This window comes from Dermacentor variabilis, chromosome 11 (genome assembly GCF_050947875.1).
Source record: "Dermacentor variabilis isolate Ectoservices chromosome 11, ASM5094787v1, whole genome shotgun sequence".
In the NCBI taxonomy this organism is placed as follows: Eukaryota; Metazoa; Arthropoda; class Arachnida; order Ixodida; family Ixodidae; genus Dermacentor; species Dermacentor variabilis.
Genome location: NC_134578.1, coordinates 23,148,224 through 23,171,945, shown reverse-complemented (window position 1 = coordinate 23,171,945; position 23,722 = coordinate 23,148,224). Strand labels below are relative to the sequence as shown.

Genomic DNA, 23,722 nt, shown 5'->3' with positions numbered 1-23,722 from the left:
AACCCGTTCCGCTCGCTGTTCTGCTGCGCCAAAGGCCACGGTCCTTGTAAGGTAGGCGCGCTCGATCCTTTTGTATTTCAAACTGTTCCGCTTCCCCTTTTGTTACTACCGCATCTCTCTCTCTTTTTGCTGGTGATAGGCTCGGGTATGCGAAACTTTGCTCCTACCGATTAATGGCGCCTGTGTCTGTCAGTCCCGGCTGGGTGTACTAAAATATTCACTCCCTAAGCATGCGACTGCTATACTAATGACCCAGAGGTTACTTAATTAAACCATGGATTGGTCGTGTCTGTTATATGGCACGAACCTAAACGCACATTAAACAGAATTACCAAGTTTGGGTGCATTGGTATATTATACTGCACTTCTGCTTGTAGCACCAAATGAGTGTCTTTCCACGATCTGAGATGCGGTGTGAGCAACAAGAGGAATAAACGACTGGAGTCTGGTGGCTGACGCCACCTCAAAGTTACCACAGCCGTCTGCTCCCGATGACATGAAAGAAACGAGTTCTAAATTTTTTTTTTCTTTCTGGGGTCTCTACGAGCCAGAAGCACGATATCAAATGTGATGTGTGCCGTTAAGAGAGGTGGGGAGGGGGGTCTTCCAATTTTTGGCACGCGAACATTTTGGTGTTACGCCTGTCCACTGAAAAGTGGCCGCTGCGTCTGGAATCGAACTCAGGACCTCGAGCTCGGCAACGCAACCCTGTAGGCACTAAGATGCCATGGTGGGATTATATTAGAACTATCGGGTGATTAAATAAATGCAATATTGCTTTAGAAAGAAAGCAAAATCAAAACCGATAAGGACGTGCCGAGCTTACCGGCAGCCGGTAAAGTAACGGTGATTACCACGCCGGTATTTGAGCCCTATTGGCTGGGAGCAAAGACGTGATAATGCTGCCGGCGGATTGCTACAGAATGGACATCCTGACGGCAACATAGTCTTGGAACCTGACCTCACCTAACCTAACACGCAGATCATGATGTCACTGCCCCGACTTTGGCACCGCTGCCCAGTTAGCGGTCGAATTAGCGTAACGCTTAAACGGCTCTGGCAATGTTGGCCTCTAGCAATAGCGTTTGTGGAAATGCTGCGAAGTGGCTCGGGGAGCAGGCTGAATTCTGAAAGACAGGGACGGCTCCGAGGACTGCAAGGAAGGAATGAATAATAATAATAATAATATTTGGGGTTTTACGTGCCAAAACCACTTTCTGATTATGAGGCACGCCGTAGTGGAGGACTCCGGAAATTTTGACCACCTGGGGTTCTTTAACGTGCACCTAAATCTAAGCACACGGGTGTTTTCGCATTTCGCCCCCATCGAAATGCGGCCGCCGTGGCCGGGATTCGATCCCGCGACCTCGTGCTCAGCAGCCCAACACCATAGCCACTGAGCAACCACGGCGGGTAAGGAAGGAATGACAACAATAACAGTGCAAAATAAACATACCCGGTGTTAAAATTAAGCTTTATGGTTTTCTTAAAGTTAGGCACTGGGACGCACGCTATGTCTGTATGCGCAAATAAGGTATGTGGCCAGGGGGACACAAAGTGAGGTGATAACTATCGCTGTCAGCCGCCAACTTAACTAAAATTTATTAATTAACTTCTTGTTGACTGCAGTAAGTCGGTATGTCTGTATTGAAAAGTTTGAGGCAGTCGTGTTTCTACACATTACCAGTTGGAAGAACTCTTCCAGCGTGTTTCTGCTCCGAGGTGTCCGACTCCAAATTTTAATTGTCGTTCGATCACGCATGCAAGAGTTAGGATCGGTACAAAGCTCCTCCCTTATGCGACGCGGCTGTTGCGTGCGGCGTTTGGTCCGACAACGGGGCGGAGGCATAGGCACAGATGATAACTATCCCCGTTTCTTTCTCGGCTGCGGATCACGTTTTTCTTCCCAGTGGCTTCACGTGGTACCTTGTGTCGCTCTTGTACAGGGCGTATGCAAATTGTTCTCACGTTTACTAGACCTTCCTTGCCATTCGCTCTCCCTGTGTTCTGACTACCTTAGGGCCAACCCACCACATGCTGACCACCGATCAAGTGTCAGTTGACTACGCTAGATGCAGTTGCAGTCGGCAATGGTTTTCTTCAGTTTTACTTCTCTATTATTTATTTCAGTGAACAACCAGTTACTGCTACCTGCACACATTAAAGAAAGAAAAAGTCAAGTTTTTATTCTCGGTGAACGAACCTCGATCACTACCAGCTTCGCCCACAAAACCGCACCGCACTTGCTCTCTGTGCCTCTGCGGTCTGTAACATATTTCCCAAAGAGACAATGCAGGGCGCGTAGTCTCCGCAGTGAGGTAGAGAAATGGTGCCAGCATAATTAGCTGGCGCAGATATGGAGATTTTCTTCGCGTCTGACTCCAGTGTATTTCCGTCGGCATTCTTGTGGCAGAGTGCTCACTGTCAACATCACATATCCCATTTATATATATATATATATATATATATATATATATATATATATATATATATATATATATATATATATATATATATATATATATATATATATATATATCAGCGTGCTTGCATGCGTGAGTAACTCACAGTAGCTTCTTTTTATCTTTGACAGCCTTCTTCCAGTTTTGTTCTGGTCTCGGTGTGTGTACGTGGTGATAATATGGCAAGCCAGCCGGAGGGTGAGCACCTTCAAGCCTTAAATAGAGTACTACATTTCAGCACCACAACTCTTCACCCCTTTCAAAGCGCTCATACGACGTGGTTAGTCACGATAGCTTACTTTATCGTCCGCCTAATTTGTCTCCCCTTCAGGACGAACTGTTTTATGAGCGATATCTAAATAAATCTGTTAATCTAAGATTACCTTGCTCATTGATATGTCACTCGAATGTACCTCTACGAACTCATTAGGTCCAGCTTTTTGAGCTCATGTGCTCAAATATTGCTCGTGTGACATAGCTGGGCGCGTATTTCATGCACATAAGCTTACGTGATCGCGTCCGAATAACTTAAAAAGCCGATGCCTGGCAATTGGCTTTCTAAGCAGGCGTAATCTCGAATGATATTCACCTCAACGTTGCCCTGTTGAGTTGTTGTAAACAAGTATAAACCTAAAGGTAAATACGAATTTGAACATCCAACATTGAAGATCGCGCTTTATAGAGATGATGTGTTACAGTGGTTTGATTTCATTTTCATTAAACTATAGAAGCCAATTTTATGGGTAGAACTAAATGTAACATCAGTCAGCGAAATTGTTTTTTTTTTCATATACGTATTTTTGTGTGCCGATTGTCTGCGCACTGGTAATCTGTTCGAAATAATACACGTAGCCGGCTATGTCATTCTGCTCTCCGAATGGAAGCCAGAAGCGCTGATTCTCTAATTGAAATGCCATTTGTAAGTTCTTCTGTAATCCCGTTTACTTACTTTGTAAATTGGTGTTTAGCGCAAATATCCTGCGACGAGGACAAGGACATTCAGTAGGCACAACTACAATTTTTAATAATAATATTTGGGGTTTTACGTGCCAAAACCACTTTCTCATTATGAGGCACGCCGTAGTGGGGGACTCCGGAAATTTTGACCACCTGGGGTTCTTTAACGTGCACCTAAATCTAAGCACACGGGTGTTTTCGCATTTCGCCCCCATCGAAATGCGGCCGCCGTGGTCGAAGCTACAATTTTTGAACAAGTGATTTTATCTGATGGCCGGATAACACACGCTATATCTATACGCCGCGAATATATTTTCACTTGCGAATACTATATTATAACACACGTACTTCATTTTCTTCTTTCAATAACGATATTGACATGTATGTATATGCGATCACGCTTCAAGTGAATTCTTTCATGTAAAGTTAGCGCGTGTGTGTTAATTTCTTTTTGGTTATCTTCCCAAGGGGCTTTTTCTCTCGCTAAACGGCAGCGTACGTATTCTACGAAGAAGGCCATAACTCAACTTTTGGTGCTCGGTTCCGTGCGATAACTAGACAGTAAGATTGAACCATGGCCTCCTAAATTGAAACTGCCCACGCCGCTGCGATATCGGAAGCCAGGGCCGTGCCAGCCTAACTAACAAACAGTGAAGTCTGTTGTCTCGGCATTCTCCTCAGGCCGCTTGTCAATTGTATTGTACACTGCCTCCAGTGCTCGTCGAAGTTAAATCGCGAGGAATTGCTTACAACCTTCATCATCCGGGCATGAAGTGAGTTGGGTTCGGAACTGCATGAAAGAGGCCTAATAACGTTCATGCAGCCATCTTTCGACAAAATTACTTGTGTCGTCACAGAGGACACAAAGTATCTGCTCATTCCGTTTCCAATACCGCGAGACGACTTGCAACAACAGGGTCCACCAAAAACATAAATCAACCCATCACATGATGTTTGGACCTTCCATATCTGTGATTAGGCCCCGTGGTTCAGACAAATTCTGTAGGTGCGAAAGCATTTCTCTGCCTACCGCTGTACCCACTTTGGCCTGCTGCTGCTAAGTATGTATATTGTCTCGATAGGATTACTCAGCAACTGTCGCCAATCTTCTTACTATGTGTGGAACAGCGGCTCACAAATGAGAGCGGCCGTTCCTCTAGCTTACGATCAATGTTGAAGCTTTGCATCTTGAAAGAACTCGCTTAGCAATTTTTGACCATATCACGCCATTGCGCCACCAGTCACCACGTAATCATAATCACCTGAACAGAAAACCGATGCAGCTGTACCATGATTCATTCGAAGTCACACGCTGAACCATAATTCTGTATTCTCACCACTGAAAAACTGGCGGACGTTCGGAGGTGGCTCTTTCTTTGTGGCTAGAATGTGGGGTCTGGTGGCGCGTCCTTGCAAGATGCGAATAGCGCCATTGTGTCGTCAATCACACGGCGCGATGACGGATCATTCGCTAGTTCGCGTATGGCATCGTTGAAGTGCGTATCATACTTCAGCCCTTCAGCATTCCCCGCCCTCTGATATCTACCGTGGCGAAACACTTGAGCTGAATGATGATGAAATGCAAGTTGAATAAAATGCGTGTTTTTGTGTTTTTCTTCGGGGTTGGCGTGCTCTAGTATTAACTTAGACAATAGTCATACACGCACTCTGCTAGAATTTCCTTCCATGGAAATGCGTAGACCGCTACCTTGTCGATGTACATGAAGTTTTCGCTTTCAGCAGTAAAAACGGGATAACTAAACAAAAATTAATATTTTTTCTGTGTTAGTAATGTACCAGCAACTAATAAGGCTTGAACTAGGATTATGCCTTTAAGCTGTCTTGCAGTTTCAGTAGTTATGGCGCTCTAATGTCTTAGTTAGGAATTACATTTCACCTTCAATGTAAATTGAAATATCTCGCTAAAGGAGCCTGAAGGGCACAAACACTGATACAGTACATGTGCATGTTCTGGAGCGCAGGCTTGCTTTTTTAATATCAGTTGCCTGCACTGTTCATGCTTACTCTGTCGCACGACTGGCAATTCATAATGGCTAGTGTATTTGATTTGTATCTTTTTTGTTTGTTTATGTAGAAAGGAAGGAAACTACAGAAGCGAAGCCAACGGCTGAGGAACAAGGTAAGAAAATGCGGAAGATAGTCGCCCCATATTGCCGCCTGATAATTCACAGATGCCAGAGAATTAACCTTTTACCTCGGAAAATTGCAACCATTCCAAGGTTATGGTTCCTTCCTTTCAGAACCATCGATGACTCAGGCAAAAGCTAATTAAGAATTTAGACAGTGTGACTATAAAGTTGTTAGACTTTCCTGCCTTGTTTGTTTTTCGTTACAGCGTAAACATTAACATACATACGCTTCGTGGGAACGGTTTCTGCTACTTCTTTTAACACAGCGCAGGGCCCAGACAGCAGGTCCTGCAGTGACTAAACACAAATGGCAATAGAACGCTCTACTTGACGACCGCGCTACGTGAAGTTCAAGTGTGCAGTAAGATTTTTGAAATATTCAACCGAAGCAGAGCAGACGGTTTTGTTTCCTCGAAGTTGTAGCACGGTGTGGCGGCGGGAAACGAACAATACTTAATTTTTAAAGAAGAAAAGCTTCCTCCTAGCAGCACCGTTAGCGCTCGGCACTGCTGTTGGCACCTGCTGGCCGTTTAAAACTATGCGTTACGCTGCATTGACGTTCCAGCTGGTAGTGTAGGAACCAAATTGCACCACTTCGAATCCTCGCCACAGTTTAATTTGGTTTCTAATTAGTTTAACCACTTTGCTGCCACCTCTGCCGAATGAATGCCTCGCGTGGACATGTAAGTAAGCAGCGCTGCTCAATTTTTTTCTTCAAATGTACTGCTCGTACTTAAGTTTTAACCTTGATAAAACTGTATAACAAAGTGATGGCTGAAGTTGGGCTTTCATAATTACCTGACTAACGCTATTCCACCTCGAATGCCTGCTGTAAACTTGGTGGGAAGCTTGGAGACTAAAACACGGGAAAGGGATTACTCGTGGACCTCTGGTCAAAAACAGTATGCACTTGGAGTATAAACACGCGGGCATTGCTGTGCGAGACACGCCATAACGTGATTGTTTGCAGGAAATCTAATACTACAATGCAACTTTAAAACCATGCTGTAGTACCTGATATACCGCTTCAATCGCTCTGAGCGGGAAAGTTTATTGTTCGAGTTCGCAACTGACATGACATACTTCCAATGAAATGCGAAATTTCTCTTCCTGTCCTCATTTATCAGGGATAAAAAAAATTGAAGAAAAGCCGCGGGGGATCAGAAAAAGACGTTGCAGGTAAAGTGCGAGCACTGACTATCAGCATTGCCCTGCATTGCCTTGGAGAGAGAGTGCAGGGCACTGCAGAGCAAGCTGGCGTACCGAACGTGCGCTGTTGAGCAACCCCACCACAAAGCACACGCACACGAACGAGCATGTGCGTGCTCACATGTCACATACATTGACAACGGTGCGAAAATGACCAATGTCCTACGTGCTACGGTCCATACTGTGCTGCCTGTCCATACTGCTCCGTTCCTGTGATAGAAGCAGATACATACCACCTAATATGGACATGTACTGGTTTAAAATCGGAACGCTCGGGTCTCCTACAGCAAGCCGGCCTCCGCTACAGTGTGACAACCAGCTATGACCACTAGATACATGACAACAGATATCACAAAACACTGCTTCAATTCATACATAACACAGGCCTCACAGCACACATATAATACACACATACGCACCAAGTATTATGCCTTAAGGGCAAGTCTTTATCGCAAAAAAAAAAAGAAAATGACCAGTGATGATGTTATGTCTACCTATCAGAAATATTTAAACCACACACAGTTGCGAGATGACTGTCTACAGAATGTTCTAGAAAGCGCATCAAAAGTTACCTCACCGCCTGCTGTGGAATGAAGCTAGACAATACAGGAGTACAGTAATTCTATTGCAGACTTTCGCGGAGGGATGCGTAGAAAACTGGCGCTGGTTTCAGTGCGTAGCTACATTAAAGGGACGTTTCGCCGGGTGTCATTGCGTTGTGACGCATTTTAGAGTGACTAATTAGAAGTTAAATGAGAAACACTAGTTGCTGAGTAGCTGAGTACGTGTTCTTTTTCTTTATTTCGGAAATAATCAAATCAGAAGAAGAAACACACAGCACACGCGCCCGTGGTGTGTGTTTCTTCTTCTACATCCTTTGCGTTTTTAGCATTCTAAGTTTTTCTTATAATGCACTACCAATTACTCCACCTATCCATCCTCTTGCAATGTATTTCTATGAGCGTGTATGGAGTGTGCTCTTCTACTACGTCCTTTATGTTTAGGCACCCTAAGTTTTTATTATAATGCATTACCAACTAGCACGCCTATCTAGACTTTTGTTATGTATTTCTGTTAAAAGAACGTGTGGTGTGTTTTTCTTCTTCTACGTCCTTTGTGTTTTTAACGCTCTAAGTTTTTCTTACAGCACCTCAATGCAAGCTATCTCTAGAGTAACTATACACGTGCCTTCACCAGCAGTTTTCTTTGTTTTGCTTTGTTTTAGTTGGGGAAATGTCAACGAAGTCTGAAAAAGACCGCGACGCAGAGAAGAGCGAAAAAGAAGGTGTAGTATATTTATGCGCTCTTGCCTGTTGCCTGGCGACAACAGCTGCGCCATCTGGTGCCTAGTCGCAGCAATTGGCAGTCTTTGTCTGCTGCATTCGTTTCGGTTTACAGTCGACTAGCACGTTGCATGTACAGTCGCGAGCAAAGGTTTGGGAACCAAAGGTGTCGGGGATTTTTTTATTTCTCGCAGCATGGCCTTTCCGGTTGAAGCCAAGAGCACACGTCTGCATGCGCTTGTGTTACCAATATAATTTGTTAAGCCAATTTCAATTTTTCGCTGATGCCTTGGTCTCCGAACTTTTGCTCGCTGCTGCACACTGCAAGATTTTTCTTGTGGGAACACGAGATAAGTGCATGGTCATTTTATCCACGTAACTTTTCTGTATTCTGCAGATAATTTTCGTTTCATTATAAAGGAATGTTTGCATTGTTCACTTGCGTATGGGAGCAGCATTTTTACTCGCCTGCCGACAGCACTTTTTAGGGAGCAAGAAAAAGGCATGTGTTGGTGAAGCGGTTGTAACAGAGTGTACGTGCATGTACGAGCTTAATGACAAAAACAAGACTCTGGCAGTAGATATCCAAAGCCAAACGGCCCCCGGGAATATGCAATACCAAGAGGGCGTTTGACTGAGCTAGTTGGTTCATTCATCGAGGATCGTAGCAGCAGAACTTGTGGAAGACGGACACAGAAGGAAAGAATAGACGCTGACGGAGCTGTGTCCACGTCTAGTCGTTCCTTCGGTGTGCTTGTACCACAAGTTCTGTGATACCAAGGCCGCTGGATAATAAAAGAGGTGCAGCCTGCCGCCTGCATCGAAAACGCCGTCATCTGCCGTGGCGCCACCAGTCCGAGACTGCTGACTGGGACCGGCATAGAAAATGCGCCAGGGATGCACTTGGAATGCCGTCACCAGTGGGAACAGACGCGTCCCATCCCCGGCAGCTAGCGACATTTGGCCCCAAGCGGCCGAGGATGCTACTACGGCTGTTACGGTCTCTCCCATTGCAACCCACCTCACGCGACAGGGCGCACCCGTTTCCTGTCTTGTTTCTCTTTCTTTTTTTTTAAATTTAACGCTCATAGCTATACGTGCAATGACCAACACTACCAGTACCAGATATATAACTATGATCTCACGAGGCATGTCTAGCCCTGTGTGCGGCTATATCTTTCAGTAATCGGCACTCAATCGTTCATACATACGAAACCCATCTGTATGCTTTTATGCTTTTGCTAAAGCTGGCACACGTATGTTAATTATGGATAGTGAAGAAACCAACTAAAGTAATTTCGCTTCCAGTATTCATGAGAAATTTTCGTGTTAACTTAAGGACATCAACTCTCTCGAAATAAAAAAAAATGCGCACCAACCTTCGACGGTGACTGCTAATAAAAGTTAATAGTCTAACGCCTCTATGAAGCCATACGCCTTATTAAGGGATTGATGCACTTGAAGGAGCATTTTTTTTTTGCAGTCATGGCATGCTGTCGCAAAGTAAGGAAGAAGAGGGAAGATAGCGAAGACACAGAGGTCCACCAGATGTGGCTCCGGTCTGCTACCTAGCGCTCGAGGAAAGGGACATATATAGTGATAAAAACGTGTCGCCCATTCACCTGAAAGGCCAAACATCGATTGCGATAGAGAATTATTAGACAGTTGCGCGAAGTAAGCACACTAGTTTTATCGGCCGTACAAACTTGCAATGCCAGCTAAATTAACAAGCGTGGTGTCATGCGCCCACAAGCAAACGTGAGCGCATCTCACTGGATCACCGTAAACACTCGCTGTGAAGATGTTGGCGTGAGGAAGAGCGGCAGCAGAAGCGAGCGTATTGCCCTTCGTGCTTACTCTCACTTCAGCGAGAAGTAGGCGACGATAACACAGCTCACATGAAGCCTTTAACCCTCGACGCGCCTAGACTGTACGCACCGCAGATGTCTGTCAAGATAGGGTGTTGCGTACTCCAGGGTAGCGTACTGTACTGCTGCCGAGAAGTAGCGACGCCTGCCTATCGAAGCTCGACCGACATTACTTATTGGGTAGCGTGGCGCTGTCGGCGGGCTGCAGGCATACGGTAGATCGTGGCGACCAAGCAGGGGCGAGACGATTTGCTAGTGCGAAACTTGCACGGTTTATTCAAAGGTAGTTGAAAAAAATAAGAAAAGCATGAAGTATGAAGTATCAAGTATGAAGTCTCGTATGAAGTCTCAAAGTACATTTCGGAGCCTCTTAAATAGGCTCTCTACAAGTGTGGGCGGGATCTTGCTTCCGCCGATGACACGTGACAGGCACGGAGAGAGGGCCCCCGTGGGCTCCGGCTCAGCAGTAGGGTGAATGACCTCTCCGGCGCCGTGGGGTCCGGCCAAGGGAAGGTGAAGGGGATGAGGTAAGCACACACGATGCCACGACCATTAGAGGAGGGGAAGAGGTCGCTCGTGCGCTCCGGCTCAGAGGATAGGGTGAATGACCTGTCGCCACGTGGTGTCAGACGCCAACCCTAACAAGGACCAGTGCGGTGGCGCTCGGCCTCGCCATACACAATCGCCGCCATATTAGAACGCAACGCACACTCCCCCACCTTATCGCACGAGAAAAGGAACTTTGAACCTTTAGGACTCGGGAAATGGCATCTGAAGCTTCTATTAACTACTACAAAGTATTTTCAGACCACTACAACACGATAAACGGAATATTAAGGCCTCTAAACTCGGAAAAAGACATTTTCAGGCTCTTATAACTCTGAAAATTGCACTTTAGGCTGTTGAAACTTGGGAAGTAGGATTTTTAACCTGTAAACTGGAAACTATTCCTTGCAGTTAAATATAAAGAAAGGTACTTTTCGGCCCTTAAAACTCGTATATAGATCATTTGCAGCCTTCAAATCTCTGCAAAATAAACCGCACGATTTCTGAAACGTTAAATTGTAGAAACCAGCACGTTTAAGCGCTTAAAATACGGAAAAAGACCTTAAAACGCGTTAAAATTAACCAAGAAAGGCATTAGTTGGCGAATAAATTTCATAAAAAGGTATCTTCAAGCCCGCTAAACTCGTAAAATGACATTCGTAGGCCCGTAACACTCAGCAAAGTGCATTTGAAGCACTTAAGCTTTAGAAAACGGCATTTTAAACCCCTGGAACTAGCGCAAAGGCACTTTTATTTCCTTAGAACTCCGGAACCAGCCTTATAGGTGCCCTAAGCCTTCGCAAAAGGCATGTATTGATCATTAGAATTCGCCAAAGATAGTTTTCAGATGCCTAAAGCTTCGAAGTATACATTTTAGACCATTAAAGCTTCGTAAATACCACATGAAAGCCCTCAAAGCGAAGACATTTGTAGTCCCTTAACATCTGGTAAAAACCATTTTAAGCCCTCAACGCCCGGGAAAGCAATTTTTAAGCCCTTATACCTCGGAAAACGGCATTTTAAAACCCTTAAAACTCGAAAAAATTCGGTTTCTTCTCTTTACCTGCAGCAAGACATTTTAGGGGTTAAAATGTGAAAAATAGGCATTTAAGCCCTAAAGCAGGGACAATGATATCATAGGCCCTAAAACTCAATAAGAGGTATTTTTACGCCACAACACTAACAAAAAGGCATTTTGAAACGAACAGAATTTGCAAAGGACTTTTTAGGTATTTTAGGACTTTAACATTTGGGAAAGGCGTCGTTAAACCAATGCAACTTCAAAAATGGCATCTTAACCCGATTACACTCAAGGCATTCTAAGCACATAAAACTAAAACGAAAAAAACGCCCCATTTATACCACTAATCTTGGAAAACAATATTCTAGCCAATTGAAAATGCCTTTCTTCGAGTTATAAGCCATTAGAACTCAAACGAGAACATCCGGCAGTTTTGACAACGAACTTTATTCATCCGCACGCATCCTTACAACTGTGGTATCAACGTAAAGTACAATATCATATCACGCAAATGCGCTTGGCGCATCCATATCTATATATATATATATATATATATATATATACATAGTTGCTGTCGCAAAGAAACTAGCGGAAATCAGCAAGTTTAAAATAAAACGACACACGAAGTATACAAGTTCGTAACCCTGCGCCAAAAAAGCATATCGCTATTTTGGAAACTCCATCTGTAAAACCCCATGAAGTTGACAAATTCATGCAGCGCACGAGTTACTTTACATAAAGCACTTGCGTGAAATGTTGCAGCATCTTCCTTCCCGTCTTTTTTTCATTTCATTGACGGAAAAGTCAAAGAGAGGTCAGAGGGGCTCAAAAGAACATATCACGAGTATGTTGCGTATACATCGGCTTCCAATGTCGCCCTGCGCTCCAGTTCTATAATTAAAGTAATGCACGGTGGTTCACCGAGTAAGCAACTGGGCACTTGTTTGCAGTAGTACCACCGCTCGTAGTGCGCGCACACGCACCCATGTTCCGTGATTATTGTGGAATAATCAGCCGTCACTAAGTTGCGTCCACTCATCATGAACCCTTACGCCTCGCCAAGTTTAGAAATACCTGTCTTCAACATATCTTTGCTGAGCATACTGAATTTAACAGGACAGTAACAACTGCCAGTGAACATGGCCCACGACTCAAATTTCGCTTCTTCTTTTGTGCTGAATAACAATCAATCACTGTTGTGTTGCTTACCCGTGATCACTTGCTCTTTTAAACCTGTGATGTACGTGGCATAAAAGCAGGGACTCAGAGAAGGGGGGGGGGGAGAGTGTTCGATATAGTACTACCTTAAACTTAATTACTTTCCATAAGAACACCTTTATAGCGATGCTAAAACGAGACACGAGTACGTTGGGAACGTCGTAGGAAATTTGAGGCAAGCTGAGAATACCAGCCAAAATAGATATTATTGCGGCATGCTGCTTTTTTCAAACCAAGTTATCTCAGTACAAACTACATTCAAGGAAACGCTATACATGCGCTTTTATTTGTAGTTTCCCTTGCTTTATTTCGTTTTAGTTGAGGAAACGACAACGAGGTCTGAAAAAGACCACGGGGTAACCGAAAAAACTGACAAAGAAGGTACGTATGTGTAAATGCTTTTCTTTAATGTCTGGTTACAACAGCTGCGCCATTTGTCGCGCAACGCCATTTTCTGGCAGCCATCTGCTGCACACGTTGAAGTGCAGTCGACTAGCACGTTGTCTGCAAACTGTAACATATTTTTGTGAGAAGAACAAAAAGAATATGGCAATTTTAGCCACGTACATTTTGTTTTCTTTTGATAGCTTTCCATTTATTTTACAAGAAGGTTACAGATTTCACTCCCGTAGAGAAGCAAATTTTACTATTCTCCTGACTGCAGTTTTCAGGGTGTACAGGAGAGCCATGTGTGGCAATACGGCGTAACAGACGATAATAGTTTAGATAAGCGCAGCGTCTAAAACCAGGAGTCAGCTAGAAGCGACAATGCACCTGGCAATACGCTCTAAATGCAAGGATGAACTCTAACAATATTAATAAACTTGACTTGACTGGCATGAATGGCCGGATGAGTAGCTCTACCTCTTTCAGTAATTAGGACGAATACAGTCGCGCAGCGCGTACCACACTTGTCCGCCGGCGTTTACGATGGCGTTGAAGCTGCTCATATATTTTATTTGTGGACAGTACGGAAACGAACAAAAGTCAATTCGCTCTCAGCATTCATGACTGTGTCTTCGCTTTTCGCTCAAGAGACTAATATTGCCCATTTAGCGTAACAAAAAATTGTTAAGGGAGTAGAAACCCTGCGTCATGAATGTCAATGAAAGTAAAAAGGAAAGTGGCCTCTGGAAAGCTATGCGCGTCATGAAAGGATTGATACGTTTTAACGCGATTAGCTTTATTTGCCTACTTCAACCTTTTTGAATCTGTCTATCCGTCTGCCTGTCCGTCTGTCCGTCTGCCTGTCTGTCTGCCTGTCCGTCTGTCTGCCTGTCCGTCCGTCTGCCTGTCCGTCCGTCTGCCTGTCCGTCCGTCTGCCTGTCCGTCCGTCTGCCTGTCCGTCCGTCTGCCTGTCCGTCCGTCTGCCTGTCCGTCCGTCTGCCTGTCCGTCCGTCTGCCTGTCCGTCCGTCTGCCTGTCCGTCCGTCTGCCTGTCCGTCTGCCCGTCCGTCCGTCCGTCCGTCCGTCCGTCCGTCCGTCCGTCTGCCCGTCCGTCCGTCCGTCCGTCCGTCCGTCCGTCCGTCCGTCCGTCCGTCCGTCCGTCCGTCCGTCCGTCCGTCCGTCCGTCCGTCCGTCCGTCCGTCCGTCCGTCCGTCCGTCCGTCCGTCCGTCCGTCCGTCCGTCCGTCCGTCCGTCCGTCCGTCCGTCCGTCCGTCTGTCTGTCTGTCTGTCTGTCTGTCTGTCTGTCTGTCTGTCTGTCTGTCTGTCTGTCTGTCTGTCTGTCTGTCTGTCTGTCTGTCTGTCTGTCTGTCTGTCTGTCTGTCTGTCTGTCTGTCTGTCTGTCTGTCTGTCTGTCTGTCTGTCTGTCTGTCTGTCTGTCTGTCTGTCTGTCTGTCTGTCTGTCTGTCTGTCTGTCTGTCTGTCTGTCTGTCTGTCTGTCTGTCTGTCTGTCTGTCTGTCTGTCTGTCTGTCTGTCTGTCTGTCTGTCTGTCTGTCTGTCTGTCTGTCTGTCTGTCTGTCTGTCTGTCTGTCTGTCTGTCTGTCTGTCTGTCTGTCTGTCTGTCTGTCTGTCTGTCTGTCTGTCTGTCTGTCTGTCTGTCTGTCTGTCTGTCTGTCTGTCTGTCTGTCTGTCTGTCTGTCTGTCTGTCTGTCTGTCTGTCTGTCTGTCTGTCTGTCTGTCTGTCTGTCTGTCTGTCTGTCTGTCTGTCTGTCTGTCTGTCTGTCTGTCTGTCTGTCTGTCTGTCTGTCTGTCTGTCTGTCTGTCTGTCTGTCTGTCTGTCTGTCTGTCTGTCTGTCTGTCTGTCTGTCTGTCTGTCTGTCTGTCTGTCTGTCTGTCTGTCTGTCTGTCTGTCTGTCTGTGTCTGTCTGTCTAACCAATCAAACCACCACGTATAATGACCCAAGTGGCCCAAGTTACTGCCGGCTTGGGTGTCGTGGTCTTTCCGCTGACGTCATTCCAGCTTCATCATCTAACTATTCCTACCACTGTCGTCACGAGTTCTACAGCGTCTTAGCAGCCCAAGTTGTCAAATAGTGTGGACTACTAGCTATGTGCTCATTGTCGCGATTCCATCATGGCCATTGCATCGTCGTCTTTCGAGCTTTGTCATGTGACTCTCGTCATGCCATCATCGTCACTTCATCGTGGTCATACAGTCGTCATGCATTAGTTTCATACCATCATCTTGAGGGCGCGGTATTCGTTCAATAGCCTTCACTTCAGCTACCTCACCCAACTCTCGTCATGCTGTCATCGTCACCACATCGTCGTCATACAGTCTTTGTGATATAGTCCTCGCCACGCCATCATCGTAATACACTCGCCAACATCCTATTTGTGCTCAAACCATAGTTATGCCACCAGTGACGTTGCCTCGTCGTCATAAGTTCATGTTCATGCATTCGTCTTCATACCTTCGTCGTCGTGCCGCTATGGTCGTTCAATCTTCATAACTCTACCATAGTCATCCAACTCTTATCATGCCGTCATGGATACCCCACCGTCGTCACGCAGCCTTCTTCATGCAATTGTCGTCATGTCATCGTCACCACGCTGCCATTTTGTTATAATCACTTCAGAAACGTCGTACCATCGGCAGAATTGAAATTCCACGCTGAACTTAGGAGCGGCAACGGAGCCACCTGTGGAAGAAGACGATGACGGCTACAAACGTGGGCACGAGCGCCTTCGCGTGGTAGTGCTGTGGAAGAAGACGATGACGCTCGAGCCATTGCTAATGATGATAGCTTTAGCGAAAGCCGACAACGACGGCACAGTGTCGGAATAAAGAGCTTCACTGTAGAATCATAAACAGGAGAGGACGTCTCCATCGCTAGGCGACACCTGGTAGAGCAGATCACAAGCAATGTGAACGTATACTGAATGGATGCGTCCCCTTTTTCTGTGCACCCTCTGCGTTCGCAGGCTCTTCCGTAGCATGAGCTCAGGTGCGCGCCGAAATCGCAACGTCGCGATGCGTACTAACAAAAGGAAGGCTTGGGGCATTGTGCGTCGTCATTTTTATACTTAGCGCCTTTTCTCTACACTACTAGCAATGTAAGTAAACGCAAACAGGACCTGTCAACATCCTACATGTTGAAACTTCACTGTTCTTGCTCTCCTTCTAATGTGCAGTTTTTCTGTATATCCACTTCGTATATTCAGCAAGTGTGAGATAAATGTATACATTGAGCAGTCTTTTAGCTTCGTTTATGTTCATTAAGCGATCGTCTCCGAATGCAAGGAAAATATGCCTGAAACTATGCTGTTAAAACATTCGCTGCTAGCGGCTACCAAAAGCACGTGTTATAGTGCTCATGTTAGCGCTTTTACTTAAGGAGAAAGAAACTCGACAGAAACCATTGATCGACTGATTATCAATTAGAGCAAAGCAAAGATTCTACAGAAAGCTGTTCATTTCGTTAAAGGAATGATGCCCTTGATGGTACAGATTTGTAGTTCTGTGAATAATTAGGTATCGTTTGTTGTTTCATTAGATAATTCCATGGAGGACGAAACCATTAACCATCACATATGTCGCGGTAGTACTTGAAGCTAGGGGGTGAACTGGAAAATATGAGCAGTGCGCCCCCGGAGGTTCAAAATTGGCAGTGAACGTGTCGCGCTAGGGGACGCTCGTAGCGGCAGTGTTGACATCGATAGCGATTGAGCGCGTCTGCCAAACTAGCGTTCCTCCCATGACCGCTCTGGAAGCGCGTGTCTGGTCAGAGGCAAGATGTGCGCTCCACACCGGCCGTGCTCCAGCGCCCGACGCGGTCGGCCGCGATGCACTTTCAATACATTGTATGCACCTACGTCATTCAAGGATACTCCGCGACTTCCGGTTTACGGAGGCGCCACCTTGGGGAACCTATATGCCTATGCGCGCGCCTGTTGATAAGGTTCCCCAAAATGGCGAAAGGTAGCGCAAGCATACGACAACAGCGGATGTGACGTCACGTGCATACTATGTATAGTTACCGACTGCAGCACCACCGCTACTGCCGACACGAAACGTGCGGTTGCGCCACTCAAAAACGTTATAGTACACTCTTCCGTGGCGACATCTGATGCCAGTGCCTGAATGAAGGTTAAGGTGGGGTCACGTGCCGAGCGCCTGCTATAGCCTCGTCGTATGCTTCGTTTGTAAGCATGAAATGCTTTTAGCTCCCGCTGTCGGCGATCTTGAGTCCTTGAGCCAAAATCCTGAGCCGTTGTCCGGGCACTCAAGGCGAGAATGTTACATGAACATTCCGGCATCGTTGCGAGAACAAAACGAGATCACGCGGGCAACCAGTCAAAACGTTACAAAATGCGGGCTTTGGCGCCAAGCGTTTGTACAGGACCACGCTGCATACGCTAGTTACTGCCCAAACATGTTACAGAAAATATGTGTGGGTTCATTGACCAGTTGCCTTGCCCCCGCAAAGATCATGTACCCGTGACACTTGCGGCAGAAAGGATATCTCACATCTACCGCCAAGATATGTGAGAGGTGGTGGTGGCTAACACTCCCAAGGTTAGTTCTAGCAATGAAAACATAAATACCCATGAAAGTGGATGGGAAAGCAGTGCCGCGGTAAGAGCATCGCACGCGTAATGCGGAGACGTGGGATCGTTCCCCACCTACGGCAAGTAGTTTTTTTTATCGTTTCATTTCCATTAAATTATCAATTCTTTAATTCACTTAGTAAGTACAAATAATTTCTCCAATGTTGTCCTTTGAGTCTTTGTTTGCTCCTTTGGATATATATAATGAAGTGAATCTTATACTGATGTTCTTTGTTTTCCATTAATTTTATAACATTGCTCAGAGGGTCGCATGGTTACTGTCCACGTGCCATTAACAGCCCAGCAAAGCTTGTTGAGAAGATGACAATATTTCTTGGCCCATTTGAAAACGTGTTCTGTGTCTCATTTACTACATTCAGTTTCTCTCTTTTGACACTATATTGTACACATCATATTGACTTTAAGATTTGTCTTCTTCAGTGATCGCTTAGTTAGGTGGTAATATTATCCTTAATTGTCTCATTTTATAAACATGGCCTTGACGTACGATTAAGCCTTATGTAACAAACCAAACCTACTTTTCTCACGGGAGCACGCTGTACTAGTGCGCGCGTTTTCAATGCGTCAAATGTTCGATCCCGTTTCGTCGCATCAACTACGGCGCTGAGGCATTCGCTGGTTTGCCAATGTGTTACTTTCCATTCCAGCTTCGAAAGTGTCCAAGAAGAGCTCGGGAAGTACGAGTGAGTTTGACACTTCACCTAAATTTCGCATAGGCCTCTTTCTTCGGTCACTGCAGTCCGTAGGTTACCTATGAAAACCTTGCATGCCACTTTGTGTTGCTGTAGACATCTCACGGAAAAACAAAATGTGGCACAGTCCACTGGTAATGAGTGTCATAGGCAGCGTTAGCGTCTTCGAATCCTGCTGGAATTTCGTTTAGAGTTCACGGTTGTGGGTTCAATTAACTGCCGTAGTGGCCATGCTTTGATAGGAGCAAAATGCAAAAAAAAAACGCTCTTGTTTTCTGCTATGGCTCCACAATAAAGAACTCCAGGTGTTCTAAATTAGTCTGGAGTCCTCCATTACGGTGTCCATCACAACGCACCGTGCAGTTAGGCGACCTAAAAGACCGCAATATTGCTTAGCGGCCGCTTATGCAAACCAGCCAAAGGACGAAGCCACGACGAGTATATTCTAGGCACTATCACGAGGGTGCGACACATACCGGAAGAGAGTGACGAGATACGCACTGAATCCACCATTTGAGGACGCGATCGTGGATTATTACACTGCCTCCAGGATCGGCCCAATGTATATCGCGACGGGGTGAAGCGGCTCGCAACACTGCTTCCGAGCTCGGCGCACTTTAGCCGAGGCACCGTCCGAGCAATCGCGCCAAGCAACAAGTGAATTGCGCAAATAGCTTCAGCAAAGAAATCATACGCTTGCAGTCCTGTATGTGTTTCAACGGGAATACTTTTAAGTACAGCTGGTTATTTCCTTTCTAAATTCTTTAGAAAACAACACCGGTCAACATCACACGTGCAGGGGTAGTTAGGTAGCCGTACGAGTTCATTCATTATGCGTGTTTTGCATCTGGTTTAAGCACTCGCGATCAGAAGCTAATCCGTCAGCCACTGATTTAAGTACTACTAGGACCAACGCGAAACGCTAGGCTACAAATACAAGAGGACACAGGAGCTTTGTATGTGTGTGCGTGTGTGTCTGTGTGCGTGCTTGTGCGTGCTTGCGTTTGTTTGTCGCCTTAGAGAATAATTCGAGGATCAGCTATTCGAGAAGCTATGACACTTTCAAAATACATGCCTTCGCTACAGGCCATTTTAATCGCGTAGAATCGACGCCAGCGCTTTAGGCATAGGGCAGAGCGCTGTCACCTATAGTGTCTTGAGTTGAGACAGAATGTCGATTCGCTGGTTGAATGTCCCGGCATCGATAAGACATTTCGTAAAACGACCGAACTCAAGTTTTGTGAATGTTTGTCTTCATTTTGCGCAGGATCGAAGGGTTCGAAGAAGGGTTCGGGTAAGTGACCACAAATTACGCATTCAGTGTATGGAACACTTCCATGACAGTATTTCTTCTCACTTTGTCCTTACAACGCTGCATTTCCTCTTAGGCCAAGAGACGTCAAAGTCAGAAAAGGAAGGTAAACTGCCTCTCGTACCGATATTCTTTTTTTTTCATGGACACGAGGTCTTTACCATAAATTAACTTAGGCTTTCATCTTTCGACGGGTCACTTGTAAAATTTTGAAGCTTTGTCATGCTTTTAGAAACCCGTTGGCGTTTTAGATATTTCTGTTTACACAACAGTACTTTCACTAATGTTCGCGGAGTCATATCGTAAGAACATATTACCAGTGTATTTTGTGACAACTTTCTTTGGCATCACGGCCAAGGCTACGTGGGCACATGTGTTACTACGCCAAGTAGCCTGCTGGTTCGCCCGGTGTTTCGGTTTCGATATCACCAGTGCATTCCGAGAACGCACGTATTCTTAACGTTGCCTTATGAGCATGCGGTGAATATGTATAATCCTTGTGTAAGTAGGGTAAAGCTTAATCGAATCGGTATTATATATATATATATATATATATATATATATATATATATATATATATATATATATATATATATATATATAGTCCTACACATTCACTTGACCTCGTCTGTAAAAGACAATATGTATGTCATTTTTCGATAACGCCTTCAATAAACGCTTTGCTTGAATATATATATATATACAGACATTACATATGTCGGTCTGAAAGGTTCAATTGTAAATTACACCATGCCTCGTCATATTGGGCCTTTAACACGTAAAACTTCAGAGTCAGACGACTATAGTGCCGCGAGATTAGCAAAAACGTGTGACTTATGCACAAGTACACAACGCAGTGTTGCGGTGGCTTCTGTGACTGTGCTCTCATTCAAGTGAGCCCTTCTACTGCGCACGTGTGACTGTCACTCGCATGACTCTCGCTGCTAGAATTCAATCCGAGTAAAATCGGAAACTGGTCGAGACTTGTGTCAACGAGGCCGTCACGTTGCCAGAACTCCTCTTCGATTTTCTGAACGTGAGCACATTGTCCAACCCACTTGTCTGCCGTTGCAATTGATGCTTTCATGAAGCAATTTTTCGGCGGCGGCAAGGGTGAATGTGGCATTGTTAGCAGCGACGTAACTTCACACCTGGCTGCATATACGTTCGATAGGAATGAACTCGCAATAATATGGAGGAAACCTCACAACGTTGCGACCGGCAGCCTTAGCGACAACATCCAGGCGTGATAGGTGGAAAACAGCTTTTTGTATTGCTGCACGATACAATAACTCTGCCTTTAGCTGGTCCTGGGAAAATGCGATGTTCTTCGCCCGGAGCCAAGGCTGAATGTCACTCTTGCGTGCTGACGACGTTGTAACTTGCTCGAAGCGAACGCTATATCAATGGTAAGGGCAATTTCACATTACGGTGACACTGTGCAGTTTGTTGTAAGGAAAAAGCTGTTCAGTGAACCACTGCTCGAAGCGCGGACCACCAGTTTCCTTGTGGTAGTCAGCACTTTCTTTCGCTGCTAGGAAAACGAGGCACGCAGCACTTTTGAAGCCATCCTCGCTACGATAGTGCTACAGGATCCGCCTGCAACCTTTGCGGCTTGATGCGCGAAGCCCTTTCCGCAGGCTCCACCCCCCCCCCCCCCCCGTGTGCTGATGTTCCCCTCCTCCTATACCTTCTCCTTTCTGTGGCTGGCCTTGGCCCAAATTTCGTTCAAGTAGTGTATCGGTCTGCAAGATCAAAGAAACAATAAAAATAAATTGAAACATGACATCAGCTGCGAAAACGACATTCTCGCAAGATAGGAGACGCATGCAGACAATCGGCACTGTTCAGCTAATATGAGCAATCGATGCGCAGAGGCCGCTTGTTCATGCTACCCAACAGCCAAGGGATATCGTTTAATGCATCATAAGGACGTCGGCCAGATGAGTCCCGTGGGCGGCATTGCTACCGTCGATGTGCGACCATTCACGACTTGATGGCGGAAAAAACAGCGGCGTTTGTAACTTCCACTTCAATGTATGTTCCGCTGAAGTAATGCATGCGCAGAACTGGCAAGCAAAAATGCTTATGTTTTTGTCCTTCGCGAGCACCGTAATGTCGGACGCTACGGTGTTCTTACTGAAGAGTGTTCGGCTGGTCAGGACAGCGCGTCTTCTGTGATTGCACGTAATTAAAGCGAAACTCGCGTCGCGTCTGTTGCGTCTCGAAAGCAAGGTTTTCATGGTATGGATTTCTAAGTGAATAAAAAAATACTTATTCATCTACACGCTACAAAGTTTATAAAATGGACCGGCTCTCGTACGTACCGTTCTTGAGTGCGAAGTTCTCGGATGGCGCGCCGGTACTGACGTCGCCAAATGATGACTTCCTTTCTTTAGAGTAGCGCACAATATCTCTTCCGTTTGCGAAAGGAAAAGCCGACATCATTAAGCAGCCTTTGCATCGTTGGCACGCTAATTTTAAGCTTGTTTATGTCACCGTCACTGTCCACATCTTGAGCGAGTTTTGCAGGTGTCGGAATTTCATTTCGCAGAAAGTGCTGATGCACTTTTATTCGTAGAGCTGCGAAAGAGAAGCTCTCACCAAGCAGCAGTCTTGTCCACCCGATTCTCGCACGTGCATTTACGGCTAGAAGGCGCAGGCACTTGCGCTTCGGTGACTCTAGGGTGCCACTGTTTCATCGTCATCATCATAATCATAACCATCATCATCGTCGTCACCATCATCATCATCATCTTGGCTAGGCCCACTGCAGGGTAAAGGCCTCTCCCATACTTCTCCAACTACCCCGGTCATGTGCTAATTGTGGCCATGTCGTCCCTGCAAACTTCTTAATCTCATACGCTCACGTAACTTTCTGCCGCCCCCTTGTACGCTTCCCTTCTCTTGGAATCCAGTTCGGAACCCTTAATGACCATCGGTTGTCTTCCCTCCTCATTACATGCCCTGCCCATGCCCATTTCTTTTTCTTGACTTCAACTAAGATGCTTACGCTGAGCTTAATCCGGAAGGCACCGCGTTTGCTATCACTAGTGAGCTCGCCGACCTTCCGACACGCGGCTCTCGCAAACAGCTGCGAGTCGCTTTTTAAATCGAACGCTTTACTGGCCGCGAACTTGCGATTTCGCCGTGGCGGTGCTCCGAGGAGGCACATGACGTCACAACGCGCGCATCGCCGCGGTTATTTCTCCCTCTCTCTCTCTCTCTCGCTCCCTAGTCACTACTGCGTATGCGCCACTAGTAGCACCGAGCCACAGGTGTTCCGCCGCTGCGCAGCGCCGCGCCTTACCGCAGCCGCAGTTAGGTATGATGTCACACCATGTTCCTCGTCGTTGCGCTCGCCTCCGCTCGCTTCGCCAGCTGCGTCGCATGCCTGATAACATGTCGGAGGATTGAAAAGGAGAGCCTGCGTGCGCCGCAACCACAGTTGAGGCGGCAGTATGGACGGCGACAATTCTGATAAGCAGGAGGAGGCGTGGAATCGACATCGAAACGAGATGAAGAGGAAGAGAATCGCCCAGGAAACAGACGAACAGCGCGCCGAACGACTGGCTAAGAGCCGCAACATAGCTAGACAACCAGACTAACCTGGACTCGCAATCAATATTAACCAAGGCTAACCATGCTACGCCTTAGCTTTCGCTACGTATATCCTGCATAGGCGAGCTAAGCCACTGCCAGTTTTCTTACTGGCGCGTGAAAGTTATGCACCAGTATCTTGGCCTGTGCGCACAGCTTTTGGTTTGAAAACGCTTGGTGGGGCAGCGAAGCTGGTGGACTCGCGAGTCGCGACGGACTTTCCTCCTTCGACGACGTCAACGAGCTGCAGCCGGGGGAGGACATCTTTGGAAAAGAGCTACGGACACCGGAAAACCACTAATCTTGAAAGAGCATTAAACGGAATTCCTTGTACTCCGCAAACAGTTCTTCCACTCCGCAACAGTTGTACTAGTAAATGGATTGCGTA

The 23,722-nt window shown here is 46.1% G+C and overlaps 1 protein-coding gene across 1 annotated transcript in view; it reads left to right on the top strand.

Moving 5' to 3' along the window:
* Positions 1-2,583: 2,583 nt before the first annotated feature.
* Positions 2,584-23,722, top strand: part of LOC142563138 (uncharacterized) — a 38,031-nt gene continuing 16,892 nt past the window's right edge. Inside the window, exons 1-7 of the mRNA XM_075673684.1 lie at positions 2,584-2,660; positions 5,515-5,559; positions 8,004-8,063; positions 13,033-13,095; positions 18,378-18,413; positions 19,690-19,716; positions 19,811-19,840. Coding sequence (XP_075529799.1) covers positions 2,642-2,660; positions 5,515-5,559; positions 8,004-8,063; positions 13,033-13,095; positions 18,378-18,413; positions 19,690-19,716; positions 19,811-19,840 — 280 coding nt within the window. The 5' untranslated portion in view covers positions 2,584-2,641. The remainder of the gene's footprint in view (positions 2,661-5,514; positions 5,560-8,003; positions 8,064-13,032; positions 13,096-18,377; positions 18,414-19,689; positions 19,717-19,810; positions 19,841-23,722) is intronic.